Here is an 18194-nt window from a genome sequence, read left to right as displayed (position 1 = left end):
TATATTTTTTATATTTATTTTGGTATTTCAATTTTACCAACTTACACTTTGTTATATATAATCGAATTTTGATTTAAAAAAAATATCACATGCGATGTGATGTTGTTCACATGTACACTGCACGTAAATTAGAATTGACAAGAAAACTGTCATATACGACAAAGCATAAAGTTCGTGACTATGGCAGGGCGGTACGCTCTGCTCTCTCGCGACCCCTACTCTAATCAAAAGACTAAAGGCCCCTACTGAAGATAGGTCGCCAAACTACGACGAGAGTTTCGCCTTTTGAAGGGCCAGTCGCGTAGGGCGACCGGGCCAGGCCGCGATTTTTCAACCGTAAAGATAGGAGCTGATGCGCCCTTCATTGCTAGTAGTGCACTCAATTCGCCAAGTAGCGGGGGAATAAGAAAAAGCTTCTTCTTATTCAATACTAGCTGCCCCAGCCTATCCATCTCAGTTGGTAAGTCTCAGCCCGTGCTTGGACTTGGACACGAAACGATAGCTATTCCTTGCATCGTTAAGAGTTATTGCTTACTTCTAGGCTTTCGGGAGCAGTCTTAGGACGGATTTTCTGTGCTAGCTGGTAATTTTATGCTAGCTCTTGCTGCTATATAAAGTTAAAATGATAAGTTGATTAAATAACGAAATGCATACTTTTTGGTTAGATTTTTCCTAAAATACTTAGCAAACACACATTAATTTACTAATTTAAACAGAAAATGTATCGTTTCGTCAACTCTAATAAATACGTTTATTTATTACCTAACACCACACTTTGAACAAAAGGTTGCTTAATGTGTACTATGTCATATGGATTGACTTAAAACGAGGGATTTTAAGAATATCAATAATTTTTTTTAGGGTAAATTACAATTTACTCTATGAAATTTTAATTATAAATATTTTTTTATTATTTAAAAAATTATAAATAATTTTCTGAAATTATAAATATCCCATTACAATGAGTTGTAACAAGGAGGTAAATTGTTATGCTATTTGTAATTTTAGGAGAATATTTATAATTTTTCAAACAATCAAAAATATTTATAATTATGACAAACCCTAAAAAAACCCGTCTGAATTTACTCTTTTACTTATGCTGAATGTGTACGCCTCACTCGCTATTTAAGCGTATTTTTATTAACAAACTTATGAAATTTTGGTCAATTGAATACTCTTTCGTGTAGGAGTATTCAGTCCTGCATCTGATGATGGGAAAATATTTTTATCTATACAACAAAATCAAACCAATGATATAATAAGTAAAAATAAAGACTCTATCCGAACTAGTATTTTTTTCATATGATTATATATAACAATACCGTGACATTGTGGATTAAGATACAAAAACTCCAATATTTTTAAATTTTGTACTGAAAAAAGTACGTGGGCTGTCAAATTCTTAGATTTAAATACATGATATGTCAATTTAATTTGAAAGAAGTGAGGATGGGGATTTAGCACCAAGACTAAAAGAAGGGATGTGGATATTTGTTTATCTTTTATTCTTTATTTGAAATTTTAATGTTTTTATATCAAACAGTCACTACAAATATAACAACGGATTTTTGCAACGAATTTTATGAAAGATGATTTGCCACGGACTTTTGGCAAAACATCTATAGTGGTTTTCGATGTTTTGTATTATAAGTTATTCACTAATTTAATTTCAATGATTGTGCGATATTACAAGTCATGATATATTAGTCCAAAAAACGAGTTAGAATTAAAATTTTATGAACATGCGAATTATGGGAACTTAGATTAAAACTGTACAATTTATTTTGTTTACAAGTAAAAGAATTTTTATGCTTATTTTTACATTTACACTTTAAAATATTAGAAACAATTACAGTCCTATTTCCTAAGACTTGGTGCAATTATACAGGTCCCTTGTGGTTTGAGAAATACATCTAGTATTCCTGAGGTTTGCTTTGGTTTAAAGTTCCCCCATTAGTCAAAATTTACCGAATTTGTTGATATTAAGAAAAAATATAAAAAAAAATCTATATTTAACTCCGATTTGACTTATTACTGAATTATTGCAAATCAAATAAATCTTTTTATGATTAAATTACCCTCACATATCTTTATGCATTAATAGATGTGAGGAGGTATATCTTCACCGTTATACGGGTTGTTTAGTCCGAAAAAAAAAGTTTGACTTGCAATAAGTCAGTATTAAGTCAATCGATGGTAAATATCAATTTTTTTTTGTTAAAATCAGCAAATTCAATAAATTTTGACCAATATGGAACTTATTTGTTAAACGAAAATAAACCTTAAAAGTGCTAAATATAATTTTTCAAACCATAAAAAATTTATATGTAACTACACAAAAATTTTTTTTAAAAAAATATAATTATCTCAAAATATTACACTCGTAAAATCCACATACAACAACGGCTAATGCTAATGTAATGAAAAGACAAGTGATGGTGCAACCACAGTCACTTCTTAGGAAGCCACCAAATCCAGTTGGCCAATTATTCATTTTGTCAGTTTGTGTTCCAAATACCATTTTTACTGATTTATCCTCTACTATTTACACATATTACAACCTTGCCCTTATTTGCAAAATATCTGTTCATGCTTCATATATCATTTTTTTTTTTTATGTATTTTTTCTCTGTATATTTCTTGATTTTGTTGCTTTCTCTCTAATATAATTTTATCTCCTAACATATATGTAGACCTCTTTCAATCTCTTCGACTGAGAAAAGACTATCTTGCCCTTGTGTTTCTCTATTAATAAGAGGGTAAAAATTGTAATTTCAATAAAAAATTATCAATTTTTTTTTAGAAAATTGAAAGTGGAAACATGTGGGGTTAGTAATGCTACACCACTTTGATTGTAATAAAAACAAAAAAACAAAAATAAAAATATGTAACAAGATCTTATCCTCATTTCACCCTTTTGGTGGTCGGGTTTTTCTTTTTCTTCACCTCTTTTGGACAATAGTTTCTTTAGTCTACTCAGATAACAATTAATACTTTTAATTATTTTTTAATTAGTATAATTATATTATTTATTAAGTTTAATTTATATGATCCAATTTAATGTTTTAATCGAAAATTTTTTGAGTTTGAATAATTATAAATTAGTGATAGGTTAAATGTGTTAATTGAGTTAAGAATGCTATAATTATTGAATTTATTAGATTCAATTATTTCTATAGTTGATTTATTCAATTTAATTGGATTGATTAATCAAATGAAAAATTGATGAAAAATAGTTAGTGACATTAGAAAATTCTATTTCAAAAATATTAGAAAGTTATACTTGAAATTATTATATTTTACTAAAAAGAAATATAAAAATTTTGAAATAATTTAATTCAGAGTTGTTATTAATTAAGAACGATAGTTATAAGAAAATGAGGAATTTAATGAAATAGATTTTTCTTAATAAATTGGCAAACTATATATATCTTTAGAAAGTTTATATTGTCTAGTTATTTAAAAGAGATGAAACGAAAATTTATATTTCAATAGGAATGAAATATTGAGAAGTTGGTGAAAAATGTACCGATACTACTTAATATTTTATTTAAGAATTACAAGATTCTCGAGATATTGATTATATATATTATAACTTGTTATAGGACACCGGGAATAAGTTAGATAACTGAACAATTCCCCTTCTGCTAATTAAATCGCTATAAGCTTGATGTAAGTAAATGATTAGTGTCGTCTATATGTGTCTTTTTATCTTGATATTACTTTTATTGTAAGTCTTTGATTTGTGTTGCTAATAATCTATGAGAATAATATGATCGATTGATAATTCAAGGTGAACAGTTAATTGGGTAAGTAAATAATTAGTATTATCTATATATGATCTTTTTCTTTGTAATACTATTTTTATATAAGTATATGATTTGTGTTAGAGCTAATTTATTTGGGATTATGTGAGTGGTGGATGATTTAATTTGAATGATTATGTCGTAAAAGTGAAATGAGAAAATGCATTGAAATATTTCATTCGGTGTATGATGTGTTGTTGGTGCCTGTAAATGAAAATACGTTGATATGTGGTTTTACGTTATTAGTTGCTTATAAGAACGGTGGTATGTGGGAACGAGAGAGATGTAAATTGAATATAACTGTGATATAAATACTCCTTGATATTGTTGAATCGCATGTGTGGCAAAATGGTGTGAAAAGAGTTATGATACGATATGAGTAGAGCTATGATGCGATACGAAAAGAACTATGGTACGAATTGAAAGAACTATGATGCGAAATATGGTTAGGGCATGTGTGGCATGTCAATGGGATTAATTTTAAGTATTATGTAATGAATTGTGAGGTTGAGTTGGTGGAGAGAAACACGTTATCAACTTCTGGTAAACAAACTAGGAAAAGAAGAATTTAATTGATTGTCTTGTTATGAGTTAGTAGCGTTATGTCATAAAGTCAATTATTTTGGGAATTAAATTTATTATATTCTACATATGTTGCTCATTTTCTCTTATTTGGATTATATTTGATGTATATGTAGATGGTGCCGGTTATTTATTTATTGAGTTGCAAGTTCATCCCTCTGTTCATATTTTTTATGAGCAGATCTTGGGGGTGTCCACCCACCTAGGATTAGGTCCAAACTTTGAACTTAAGTTAGGTCGGGCCAGTGTACAATTTTCTCCTCACCCGACAGTAAATTTCAAGAAATCATACTTTTGCGGGTGATGTTTGAATTAATTATATTAGTTTCATTTTATGGTGTTTAATATATATATATATATATATATATAATATCTTATGGATGAGAAGTTGATTGTGCTTATTGTGATGTTGAGATTACGCGTATATATATACATAATAGGAACTGGATTATATGAATATTTATATATATATATATATATAAACATGATTTATTTTATGTATAATATTTAGGGGACATACAGTCGTAATGCCGTTAGAGGATGTTACAAATAAAATAATACTTTCGTTTGGTTCAAGTGAAAGAAAGTGGAAAGCAGATGGAAAGTGAAAGGGGGAAGGGGAGAGGGGAAGAATAATAATTTTCCTTCAATTTGTATGGTATGATTGAAAGGAGAGTAAATCACACATACTTTCTCTTGTTTGTATGAGGAAAACAGATTGAGAAGGAAGAACATTTTTTTCTAATTTTATTGAATAACATTTCTTTTTATTTAGTATTAGAAAATAAATAAATTAATATTATACTAATATAATTTTTAGCATATAAAAAATTTAAAAATCTTATTAATAAAAATATTTATTAAATAAGAATAAAAAATAATTAATAAAAATAGTCATCAAAATGAGTATTATTCATTTATTCTAAATTTTTTAGTTAAATAAATAAAAATTTCTAACAAGATTATTTACCTAATTGTTAATTTTGACGCAATACTTTTCCAATAATTTTATTATATTTTCTCTGGCAATTATGTATGGCATTATCAGTAAAAAAGATAGAAGAATAGGAAAAAAAATATATATATATATATATAGATATATAATAGAGTAAATAAAAATAAAAATTGTACTTTTTTTATCTTTTTAGTCTTATACTTCCATTAGGCGGAAACAAAATCAGACTCCGAAGGAGTTTCATATCAATCGAATTTTACTTTATTTTCATCTCTTCCTCAAAATAAATACCAAATTATCTCTTATACATTCATTTTTCGTCTCAACCAAACAAACTCTAAGATATGAGTAATCTGGTGAAACTACACTTGATGTGAGAAGCTTCTGTTTTGGCCCTTGTTTGAGAAAATAAGCATATAATTGCGAAGAATAACGAGAGGGCTCTGCTACTGGACCCACCAACACTTTAATTGGGCTTAACCCATTGGGCCATTGAGTTTGTTAAGCCCATTTAACTAATCATTTTCAGCCCATCCATCTATAGGTTGTTCCAATGGATAATCTGAAATTCTATCTCTAAACTTATAATTTGCAGGTGAGTTTTGCTATTATTAAATTAGGCTATTGAATTTTTCTTTCCACCAATTATTTATGTATTATGTTTTCCACATCTTTGTTTACATATTAAATATACACTATAAAAAAAAAGAGAAAATTATAACTCGATACCAATATTTATAATACATTGTAATATTAGTACCATGTTTTGCAGAATAGTTTGAATACCAACGGTTAAAAACTAACGGTTTGGTCACGTGCGTTGCATGTGGCTGTCAAGTTCTGCAGCAAGGGTGATAAAAACATAGTAATTTGGTATTTCGGAGGGAAATAGGGTCCGAGTTTATTTGTAAGCACTTTTTCGCGTCTATGTTCACCATTTTGCTTCCTTTTTTTGTTTTTGCTTATGTGGAAATAATGTCTTCATCAACAAGTTAAATGCCCATTTGCTTCTGTGGAATATTGCATGGTTAAAGACATCATGGACAACAGAAAATTTAGGTGGGAGGTCCCATTGTCAAGAAAATTTCAAAAACAGACTGATGTATTTTGAGTTACGATACCCAAAATGAAATTTATACTATATATAAAAATGTGAATATTCTAAGTGTTTGTTTTTTATTGTGAAAAGACACTAATAACTGTACTTAAATAATTTATTCTTAAAATAAAGAATATTAGTATATTAATAAATTTCAAAATATTTAGGAATAAAAAGATAGGTAGTGATTGTTGGGTTGTGTACAAGGCAATTGCGTCCCTCAACTTGCGAAAAGAATAAGCACTCATAAAAACAAAAGATAGGCAATAATAGGAAAAGAAATTAAATGCAGTGAACATCCCAATTTTATTGGTCCAAAAAAGGAAAAAGCCATCTCATCCATTCAACACCAAATGAGTTGCGTGAGGGTATACTCAAATTCACCCATCAAACATACTTCATATGTATACATCAAATAAAAAAGATCATAATTCTAAAGTATTAGATAAAGACTTCCCTTCATCATATCTATATATTCTATCCATTTTGGATAAATGAGAAGGTTTCAATTATTGAGACGAAAAAAAAATAAAATAGGAATAATAGGTGGACGAAAAGTTGTACGATATCGATGTTTTAAATAACATACAAAATTAAGAAAAAAAATGAATTATATAATATGATAAAGATAAGATGTTTTGAGAAATACCCTTCATAAAGAAGAGAAACGATGATGCTGGTCAAGGATTCCTGTGTTTTTGTACGTATTTGAGGTATTCCGATCGACCTGAATTATTGGCCATGGATAGTAGAGATGTGGCGGGATCTCAAGACGCTCGTTGAGGTCCATACAAGTGGCCGAAACCTAAGTATAAATACCAATTAAATGATTCTATAGGGGTATTTGCAATTATTTAAAATAACTACTTATCAGCTTATTGTTAAAGATAAGCTAGAAACAATGCTTTTGTTATACAAATTATGCTTTTAAACTATTTCAATTTAGTTGATTCAAGCCAAAAGTTTTAAGCATTTTTATACCATCTTTTACAACTAATTGATAAAATTATAAATATTAAAATATTTTTCCAAAACTGTTTAACTCTCCAATTTTTTTATGATTAACTTATTCCCACCATAAAAGCAGAAGTTATTGCAAACACCTCTTATATTTGTATGCTTTTAGGTACGACTCTTTGCCATATTTGCTTTACCTTTCAACCATTGGGCCATAGTTCCAACCCGATCGTCATAGTGTATATATATATATATATATTATAAATAGAAAGTTGAAAAATTAAAAAATAACAGATAAGGTGTAAAAAATAAAAAAACAAACATTGAGTGTGTTTTGTTTTGTCTTGTCTCGGGAAATGTCAAAACAATAAACCAAACATAGTGAATATGTCCTAATTTTGTAGTTATATCAATTATTGGAAGCTTTTCAAGAAAGTAATCATAAATTTACAACTACTAATTTCATTAATTTAAGTTTCTTAACACTGTCTTTAGTAGCTGATTAGTGGAGAATTAAACCTTGATTAAAGCCAACCCTTTAATGAGCAATGACTACACTATTGAAATAAAGATGGCATCACATAAACCATCAATCTTTGACCACAACTTTTTTGAACACGATTATTGACCACTTACCTCTCAATAATTCAACACTTTTTTCAAATATATTAAAATCGCACTCGTGGGATCAAACAAAAAAGTACGTTAATTGAAAAAAAAAAAACCCATCAAATCTTGTCATTTTTTTTTTCCTTTTCATTCACAAAAATTAGGACATTTTTGGTCAATGAAAGAGTATAATCAAACAACTATGGACAAGATTGTTAGAACAAAAGCTGATGATTCAGCTTTTAAAATTGATTAAACTTTTAAAAACAAACAAACAAACAAGGCATAGTGAAAGGTGAGATAAGGTACATATATAATTCATGTTCTTTTAAAAGCCACAAAGTAGTTTTGTACTACTATGTAAAAATGTTGTCTGAAAAAAGGGTTTTGTTGCTTGCAAGAATTGAAAAAGAACGAGTGAGAATGAATTCATGATCTTCCTAGGGTTTGTTTGGTGATCAAAAGTTTGTGTATGATTAAAAAGGAGAAAAGGGTTTGTGGGCCTTTGATTTTTTTTGGAGCAGCAATTTGTATGTGAAGTTGCATGCAGCTAATCACAATTAATTATGGGTACAACTGAATTAAATTATTAGGATATATGCAAATTAATTATAAAAATTGAAATGCTCAAATAAATAAAATGGTGATGCTACAGCTTGTCAATCGAGCAAGACTTCATTAGCAGCAAAACTACGAAACTGATATAGATGAAATGATACACAACTTCTGGTGACGTTCATAAGAAAGACCAGTAATGCTATTAAATGTAGCTGATTGTGCTGAAATGTCCTCTGATCTGTTTAGCTCTCTACAGAAAAAGTTCAGCGGAACGTAGACACAATCTTTTGGCAATGCTGAACTAATTATATGACAAATGCAATACACTTACAGTGTAATTGGTGTATATCAATTACATAATAAATATATCGTATTTGCTCTGTAATTGATTTATTCGACCAAATATGATTTGAGTAAAACAATTTCCCATTCCATGCTCGAGTACTTATAGCCAATATAACTGGATAGTTTTGTAGTAATGTTGAAATCTCTCGAATATAGATTGTTACTAATTATTAATAATTGATCGTATATTAATTATTATAGTTGTTGATAATTGAAATTTATGGTATTATAACATATAGATTTTTTTCCAAGAATTAAAAAAAAAACATTTTAAAGTAGAAAATCTTTCCGACAATTTCATATCACTTCATGAGGAAATAGCAGCAAAAACGACGAAGCAAGTTCCAGAATCAATCTCCAATCTCAGAGTTGTCCCCCTTCGCAATTCTTAGTGGAATCTCACGTACTCCGCAAAACAATATAAAATAATTAGAAAATAAAAAATCCGACAATATATATTACAATGATTCCATCATAGTTTAGTATAATTATTACCATCACTTTTTCATATATCTTAATTTTGATATTAACAAAACTCTCCCTTTTTTCAATTTCATAAAATTCACACATCACTCTCCACCCCTCCCATTCTTGAATGATTCAACTCTTTTTTCCCTTACAAAAATGGAAAGTAGGGACAACACACGATTGACCCGTCATGAAGGATTACGTTTGCATTATGTGTGCCGATCAGGTTCCCCACACTTAACTTACGATTTTTAAAAATTTAAATTTAATTTTAACCACGTGAGAATCAACACTTAAATTAAAACGTAAAAAAACATAAGTCTCGATAAGAATTCGAGTATGTGTTAAATAAATATGATAATATTTAATTTGAAGCACGAAATTATAATAATTGATGGTTTCAAGAACGCAAGAATTTGTGTCCCATTTGGGCGTCCAAGAAAATGAATAATTAGAATGATGAGATAAACGGAGGAGACAATGGGTAGAGTGGTTGGAGGCAATGAATTGAGGATGTTTGGTTGTTTGGCATGAGTCGATGTCGAGATGATTGAGGATGATTAGATCCCCATTTTCGGCGTCGGGTGCTCTTCTCCACGGAAACCCAATTCTTTTGTCTCCAGACCACTTCCTCTTTTTTGCTTCACATTTTCTGCTACTACTTCTCAACCCTCCACCTTATTATTTTTGGGAATTAAATGTATTTTTTTCCTATAACTTAAATTATTTAGCATTTTCCTCCTTTATTTTTATAGAATAATATTTTGACCTTATATATATATACATATATATATTTTATTTGTTACAAGTTCAGTCCTTTTGTTTGCTGGAGTTCAACTCCAGCAAAAAAAGAACTAATATCGCAAAAATAAAATATAAGATCAAAATGTCGCTGTCAAAAGTTAAAGCACAAAAATGCTGGTAGAAATGGATCAATAAAAATAAAAATCCGAATTTTAAAATGTCATGGGTGAAGCACATGCATTTTTCCAATGAAAAGGATGAACTCTGACGAGAAAATGAATAAAATCGCGAAAAATAAAATGATATATATTATCAATATGCTTTCCTAAAAAATTAATGGACAAAAATACCACATATATTTAAGTTGGGGACAAAATTGCACTTAAGCCTTGTATCTCCCTCTCATATATACTTGAAACATCCTCCACATTATTCAATCCTCATATTTTTAGGGGAAAAAAATAAATAAATTAAGGATTAGCAACTCTTTTTTTTTTTTTGTCTTTATTTTGTACAAACGTAAATTGCATAAAACTAACTGTCTGAATCATGGCGCGCCTCATGTCCACTTCATCCTAGTATATATGTTGGTTTCCAGTGCTAATCTATGCTAATTTATACTCATGTTAAGAAAAAATCCTTCCACACTTGCAAAGAACGGTTAATGACACTGTTGCACTAATTTTTATCAAGTTAAAAAAATATCATTTATGATAAAATAACCAACTCATTTAATTGTTCAAAATTTACATTAATTGATAGATTATTAATTTTTCTTTCTTTTTGTTTTATCAATGTAATATACTGATTTATATATTTCATTCTTATTTATAATATATTTTAAAGTGTGAAAAGAGTATTTAGTATATGCATGCAGGAACAACGTGCCATAACAATAAGTATAAAAAGAAAAGCTCTTCCATACTCATAAATGGTGCTTATGACACCGTTTTAGCAATTTTTTTTGTAAAGTTAAGAACGTCCTTTATAATAAAATAACTAATTTATTCAATTTTTCAAAATTTATATTAATTAATAAATTAATTTTTTCTTTTTTTTATTATTGTAATATACTGGTTTATATATTTACTCTTGTTTATAATATATTTTAAAATGTGAAAGATTATCTATTATATGCATGTAGGAACGACGTGTCATATCGATTAGTTTTACTATGTAATAAGAGAGAATACCTCTTTGATATTTCTCTCATTTTTGGTCTGTTTCTATTTTTTTCCCACTAACTAATTTTTACATTTTCTCAACTATCTACAAGTGGTAAAAATTATATTTTTATACACAGTTATTTATTTTTAGTTATTATTATTTTTTTCTCTTTCTCTCACTTCAAATATTTTCATGTAATTTTATTTACTCTTTATCATGATCATTTTCATATTATCATTCTTCCTACAATAATTTTTTTTATTAAATAATATTTAATTATTATAATTTTTTTGTGCACGTGCATCAAATATATCAAATTCAATTTGCAGCTATAATTGATTATAATTTTTGATGGGAACATAACTGGCTGAGAATTAACCTCTCAAGTCATGACGCTTATGGTTCTTTAAGCCGCGTTGACATGATAAAACAAACTCTATTTTAATTATACTATATTTACTTAAACAGTTTGGATGAAAAATTATACATAAACAGTCATTAGTATTGAGCTCTTGAATTAGAAACGAACTTTCATAATGCAAAGTAAACATCTTATATAAGTGTATTGAATTGCATATACAACCTAGTAATAAAAAGTAAACGAGACCTTAGTATTTTGTTGTTCTAACAATTACAATTTTTGGTCTAATGATAACTATTTCGTCCCACATATAAAACAAAAGTTGAGGTCCAAATTCTAGGATCCCACTTGTATGAATATTTATCTATTTCAACGATAGTTACTTTTTTTTTTTGTGGGGGGGGGGGGGAGAGTATATCACTTTTCTCGACTTGAGCTATGCCTTTCTTTCAAAGAGAGAAAATATATTTTTTTCTTCTCTTTTTTTTTTTTTTGCCTTCCTTTTTTTTTTTTTTTTTTTTTTTTTTTTTTTTTTTTTAAGATTTTTTTTTTTTTTTTTTGGGGGGGGGGGGGGGGGGAATATAATTTTCATTAATAAAAGAAAAGATATAGTACAATAGGTATTCTTATCCTATGGTATCCTCGACAGGCCAAGGGATACGCCAAAGTCTATACAATGTACATGTACTGACCGAGCTAGTTAACTTAACACTTAGTATACGCATTCGGACATCCTCTACAATTAAGTGAGCCACAATCCTCGGGTGTCTTTCCTCGTGTTCAAATCTCCTCAAATTCCGCTCCCTCCATAAATGATAAACGCACGAGCCAAGTAATGCGCGATAAGATATGTTAATGATGTGCTTCCCACGCCACTTCCTCGCACCCCAGTTAATATCCCTTGCCCAATCCCTATTAGGCCAAGGGAACCGAACCATTTGCCGTAGAAAAAAAAAGGCAATCTTTGCTATACCTACATCGGAAGAATAAGTGGTTGTGTGATTCCATTATATCATCATGACAGAGCACACAGTTCCCAAGGTGCGATAACCAAGGTTTATCCGTAGTGGATAATTTCTCCAGAATTGCAAACCACAATATGAACATATGCCGCGGATAATTACTTTTTATATATTTGATTTAAAGTGATTTATATATATAGTGAAACAAAAATTCCAATTAACCGAAAGGATGAAGAATCATAGGAATATTTGTGGTATATATGCTAAATAATACTTTATTCTTTGAGAAAAAATATAATCAGATCTGCATTAATGTGATAAGCTGAAAGGGTTTTGATGAGATAAGTCGATGATGGAAAGGCGACATGGGTTGGTGCACACGATTGCTTTGCCACCACCGAGGCAGGCCATGTCCGTCGCAACTTTGTCCCAAATCTTATCAATTCCATACCTTTAAAACCCCACTATATACATATATAGTTATATGCTAGCTGATGCTGTCACGACAGGACCTAGTGATCCTTCGAATATTAGTCCGTGCAGTCTTTTCCAGGTCTGTTGAGGAAATTAATTTATGATGCACTTGGAATTCTTGGGCCTCATACAGATGAGTTGGTTAGGAATTGGAACATTATGTTGGAAAATGTGTAAATCCCATAAATACAACTAGTTAGGAGTAGCCGACATGTCCTTACAGGCTTAGGATCTACACGTTTTTTTTTTTTTTTTGTTATCCGACCCAATAATTTAAAGTAAAAATTATAACTATTGGCTGTATGAATAATCATAAATTATAAATACCTCAAAATACTATTCTATTATTGATATACGCAAGCGTCCCACATTGATTGCAAACAAGAAGTTTGAGTGATTTATAAGTCCCAAGATCACATCTTTATATCAAGGCGCCTTTTTAGGACAAAATCGTATATCTCATGCAATGAAGTATCAATCGAATTATAAATCATAACGGACAAATATTTACTTATATTTTATATTCCAATTAATAAATATTTTAATCCTATACGATTTCAAGATGTATGTAGAGCGTCAGGTAAATCATGCTTTAATTACAAATATCACAAAAGAAAAAGCATCTAGGAATCGTACAAGAATTGAAAAATATAAGGTACATATATAGTTGTCCGAAATGAGTAGAGATTGTTGTTAAGTGCAGCTGATTATAAGTAAAGTTAGCATAGATATTAGAATCCAGTTGCAAGAACTTTGATTAGACCATTCACACCAAATATCAGAAGGCTGTGAATATAGTAAGAATTTAATCGGTTGGAATCTAATGGTTGAAATTCCCCTCCCATCGACATCGACATATACATCGTTCATCCCACTTGTCTGAAACGTATAGGAATTTTGGTACGTGCAGCTCCCATCATCTGGCTGCCATGGAATCTAACACTTCTCGCAGGATACAATTCTTATTATTATGAAGCAAAGATTCCCAGGATAAGGTATACCAACTCTAGCAAAATACGCCCTACGCTAACTTTGAAAGACACACGTAAGTTTCACGTTTTTTATTTTAATTTTTTTTTATTCCATCTTGAATTTCTAACATTAGATCAAAAGATTGAGAGATACAACATCAACACTTGTTAGAGACGTTGAAAAAATAATCCTCCGATATTCAAATCAGATCGATCCAAGAGAAGTTAATATTGTAGAGAAAAATAATTAGTTTTACTCGTCATCTATATTGAGTCGACCCATTACCAAAATTAAGTATTTCGAAAACTGTATATTTAATAATTTTTTAATTTTCTCCTTTTATAATTATCGGTTTTAATAACAATTTACTTTCACGTTTAACATGTCTAATCGTAGTCCTTTAGAAAAAATTAATATTTAATCATATTTAAGAATAAAATAGTCATCCATGACCACGGTCATGCAACGGTTATGAACTATGATCTTTGCAAGTGTGGTTAAACGAAAGCCATGGTAAAAATAATTTACATGATGGATAATCTGAATTTTTATAATGATTTTTGTTTATTCATCGTTAATAATAATTATTTACGATGATTTTAGTCCATAACCAATAAAATTATAGCCAATAGTAAATTTTCTTCTAGTGGCCGCATCAATTCATATCAATTGTATTTAATAATTTAATAAAAAAATGTGGATTGTGCATATCATATATATACATCTAATTATTGGGTAAATTATGATAGGTGACGCTTTTAGTCTCATAAAATTTAAAATCACGCTTTTTTAGTCTGAAAATCACAACTCCTTTCTAGTCCCAAACCACAACGCACTTGACTTTTTGGAACTAATAAAAATATGTGATTATGAGTTTTATGGGATTAAAAACGACATCTATCATAGTTATGGTATCAAAACAAATTTTACCCTTATTTTATGAAACTAAAAAAAGCATTTTTCCCTCTAATTATTCTTCCCTCCAATATATTCTGTGGCATGCATGTGGAATTATCAAATCCGACATAATTTAAGGATGTCTAATTAAGAAGATTATATATATATTAGAACAAAACTAATTAGAGGTGGGTGAAGATTCTTATCACATGTCACAAATATTAGTTTATTATATTTTTCACTATATTCAAGAATAATATATATACGTACTTACGTTGAAGAATATTGTTCGGTGATCACTAGCAATATCGATCGATCAACAGTCATAAAACACACAGTACACGCACTAACATTCTAGCTCCAAATATTAATATAAGTAAAAGCAAATTAAAGTAGTTGTAACTTTGTCAAGTGGACATTCTGCCAAACATTAAGTTAAAACAAATCCTCTGCATGCAAAGTGCTCTCTACCCAGAAACGAAACCGAATAAGCATCCAACTTTATTAATTAATTAACCTCTTTTTATTTTATTAATCTTTTAATTAATATATATGCAGATCATTATGGTTAATTTTCATGGGATTTTGCCTCGTAAAACGTCAAGAATTTGGAAGTTAATTTGGTCTGTGTTCTGACATGTACTGAAGCTCTCCATCTGTTGGCGCCACCGTCTCCGGCGGAGCAAAGGCGACGGAGTGCCGCGTCGAGGGTGACGATATGTGGGTCCCTCTTCTCACAATGGCGTCAGCCAGCACTAAAATCACCTTTTGGTTTTGGTTGCTCTCAAATCACTTGGCCACTATGAAGGGGAAAAAAAGAAATGTACTTGGAGCCCACCCATTCAGACAGACAGAGGCCACGTGGAACTCACATCACCCGTCTATGGATATATACACAACATATCAGAATATTCAATTAGATGCGGCTGATCAAGAGCTACTAACCTAGAACAAATTCCCAAACACACCCCCTCCCCACAACGACCCCTTGGTGGGGAGTGGAGGCATCCAAGAAAGCACTTATAAATAGGCTAGTTTCCAAGCCTTGATTTCCTAGGACAAACACAAGCTCTTCAAGTGTGTTTTCCTCTCTCTAACAGAACTACTTCTCCTTAATTTTCAACAAGTTGAAATTTGTTCAGTTAGTGAAAAGAAAGAAACAAACAAGAAAGATGGAAGGAAAAGGCAGCAGCTCTGCAGGGAGTTCTTTTGAGAAGGCTAAGCCATACATAGCCATGATTTGTTTGCAATTTGGGTATGCTGGGATGAATATTATTACAAAGGTGTCTCTTAACAGAGGAATGAGTCACTATGTGCTGGTCGTTTACAGACATGCCTTTGCCACTGCTGCTATTGCTCCCTTTGCTCTAATTCTAGAAAGGTATACTAATTAACTTTCTGGGATTCTTGTTTTTCTTTCATATATTTTCACTTATTGAATTTTCTTTGTTTTTTCGACAGGAAAGTGAGGCCGAAGATTACGTTTACGATATTCATGCAGCTGTTTGTGTTAGGACTTCTTGGGTGAGTGTCTCCATGATCATGGCAACATACCATGAAATTTCTGTGAGGAATCAAAGTAATATATAACTGATCAATTATTGGGATTTCGGACAGGCCTGTCATAGATCAGAACTTGTACTACGCTGGACTTAAGTTCACTTCCCCAACTTTTTCATGTGCCATGAGCAACATGCTTCCTGCTATGACTTTTGTTATGGCCGTCATCTGCAGGTATTTATGCACATACTACTTCTTGTTTAATTATCTTGACCGGAACTTTTTCTCGATCCCTCCAAGATTATTGGATAAAAAAAAAACGTACTCAATGTGTTAAGATGATGTATTTGTAGGATGGAGAAGGTGAATCTGAAGAAGTTGAGGTGCCAAGCAAAGGTGGTCGGAACGATAGTAACAGTGGCTGGAGCCATGCTGATGACACTGTACAAAGGACATGTGATCAACATGGTCTGGTCCAACTACATTCATCCTCAGAAATCCTATGTTCCTACAACCATTGACTCAAACACTGACAAGGACTGGGTTAAGGGCTCTATCCTCCTCATCATTGCCACTCTTGCCTGGGCTTCTTTCTTCATCCTTCAGGTCTCTACATATACGTGTTGTTACATATTCAAGAAAACTCCTTTTCTATTCCTATTTCTCATAGTTTTGATTGTCTGAATCAGGCAATCACACTGAGAAAATACACAGCCCAGCTTTCACTGACAGCCCTCGTGTGCTTCATGGGAACACTCCAATCTATTGCTGTCACCTTCGTGATGGAGCACAAACCACACGCTTGGGCCATCGGTTTCGACATGAACCTCTTGGCTGCTGCCTATGCTGTAAGTTCATTTCTCCCAACATAATCAAGTACTAATATAACAACGTCGTGAAGCAACGACCTGACCGTCTGGTTTCTTGACAACATCGATCAATGCAGGGTATTGTTTCCTCAAGCATTGCATACTACGTCCAAGGTATTGTGATGCAAAAACGAGGGCCCGTTTTCGTCACCGCCTTCAGCCCGCTGATGATGATCATTGTTGCCATCATGGGCTCCTTCATCTTGGCCGAGAAAATTTACCTCGGAGGGTAATTACTAAGTGTCCAAATTTTTACATCCTTTTCATAAGATTCATGAGTATATATACTCAGCTAATTAACTGATTTATTTTGTTTTCTTGAAAATTCAGGGTTCTTGGGGCAGTGTTGATAGTGATAGGACTGTACTCAGTGTTGTGGGGCAAATACAAGGAATACAAAGAGAAGGAAGCAGAGGAATTGATTCTTGAACCAGTGAAAGGTGGGTCAGTGAGCAATCAGACAATGACAACGTCGGAAGATATCGAAGCAAATATAGTTGAAACGCAGAGCAGAATGCCGGTTCCAGCCGTAGCCGTCACTGCACCAATGCCACAGCCTCCCATGATAGCCGTGCAGGCGCCAAAGCTATAAACCAGTTCAAGAAAATTAAATACAGCTAGGAAATATATATATATATATATATATATATAGATGGTAGAAATAGGATAAAGAATTAAAAGAAAAAAAGATGGTAGTACTGGTGGGTAAGGAAGGTTGAGTAAGGGTTTTTTTAGTAATTATAGCTTCACTATTTTCTTTTTTTTTTTTCTAATATATATAAATTTGGATATTTTGTTTTTAAAATTATGATGAGTAGATGAGGGAGTTTGTGCTCTTCGCCTTTTGTGTAAGCTGAAAATTTTCCGAA

At 31.0% G+C, this 18194-nt stretch overlaps 1 protein-coding gene across 1 annotated transcript; it reads left to right on the top strand.

Annotated features, from left to right (window-relative positions):
- On the top strand, positions 15993-18165 carry LOC105155814 (WAT1-related protein At5g07050-like). The gene is made up of 7 exons (XM_011071777.2): positions 15993-16337; positions 16418-16480; positions 16574-16690; positions 16810-17062; positions 17146-17304; positions 17403-17554; positions 17656-18165. The coding sequence occupies exons 1-7, from the start codon at positions 16129-16131 to the stop codon at positions 17915-17917; spliced, it is 1215 nt and encodes a 404-aa protein (XP_011070079.1). The 5' UTR covers positions 15993-16128; the 3' UTR covers positions 17918-18165.

This window comes from Sesamum indicum, linkage group LG2, assembly GCF_000512975.1.
Source record: "Sesamum indicum cultivar Zhongzhi No. 13 linkage group LG2, S_indicum_v1.0, whole genome shotgun sequence".
In the NCBI taxonomy this organism is placed as follows: domain Eukaryota; kingdom Viridiplantae; phylum Streptophyta; class Magnoliopsida; order Lamiales; family Pedaliaceae; genus Sesamum; species Sesamum indicum.
Note: the sequence above shows the minus strand (reverse complement) of the source record. Positions and strands in the feature narration are given on the sequence as shown.

What these genes read in the sequence shown, in the direction of transcription:
- LOC105155814 (XM_011071777.2), top strand. Translation starts at nt 16,129, where the DNA reads ATGGAAGGAAAAGGCAGCAGCTCTGCAGGGAGTTCTTTTGAGAAGGCT. An exon ending in TTTGTGTTAGGACTTCTTGG is followed by an intron (nt 16,481 to 16,573) that starts GTGAGTGTCTCC and finishes GATTTCGGACAG; the next exon opens with GCCTGTCATAGATCAGAACT. An exon ending in GAGAAAATTTACCTCGGAGG is followed by an intron (nt 17,555 to 17,655) that starts GTAATTACTAAG and finishes TTGAAAATTCAG; the next exon opens with GGTTCTTGGGGCAGTGTTGA.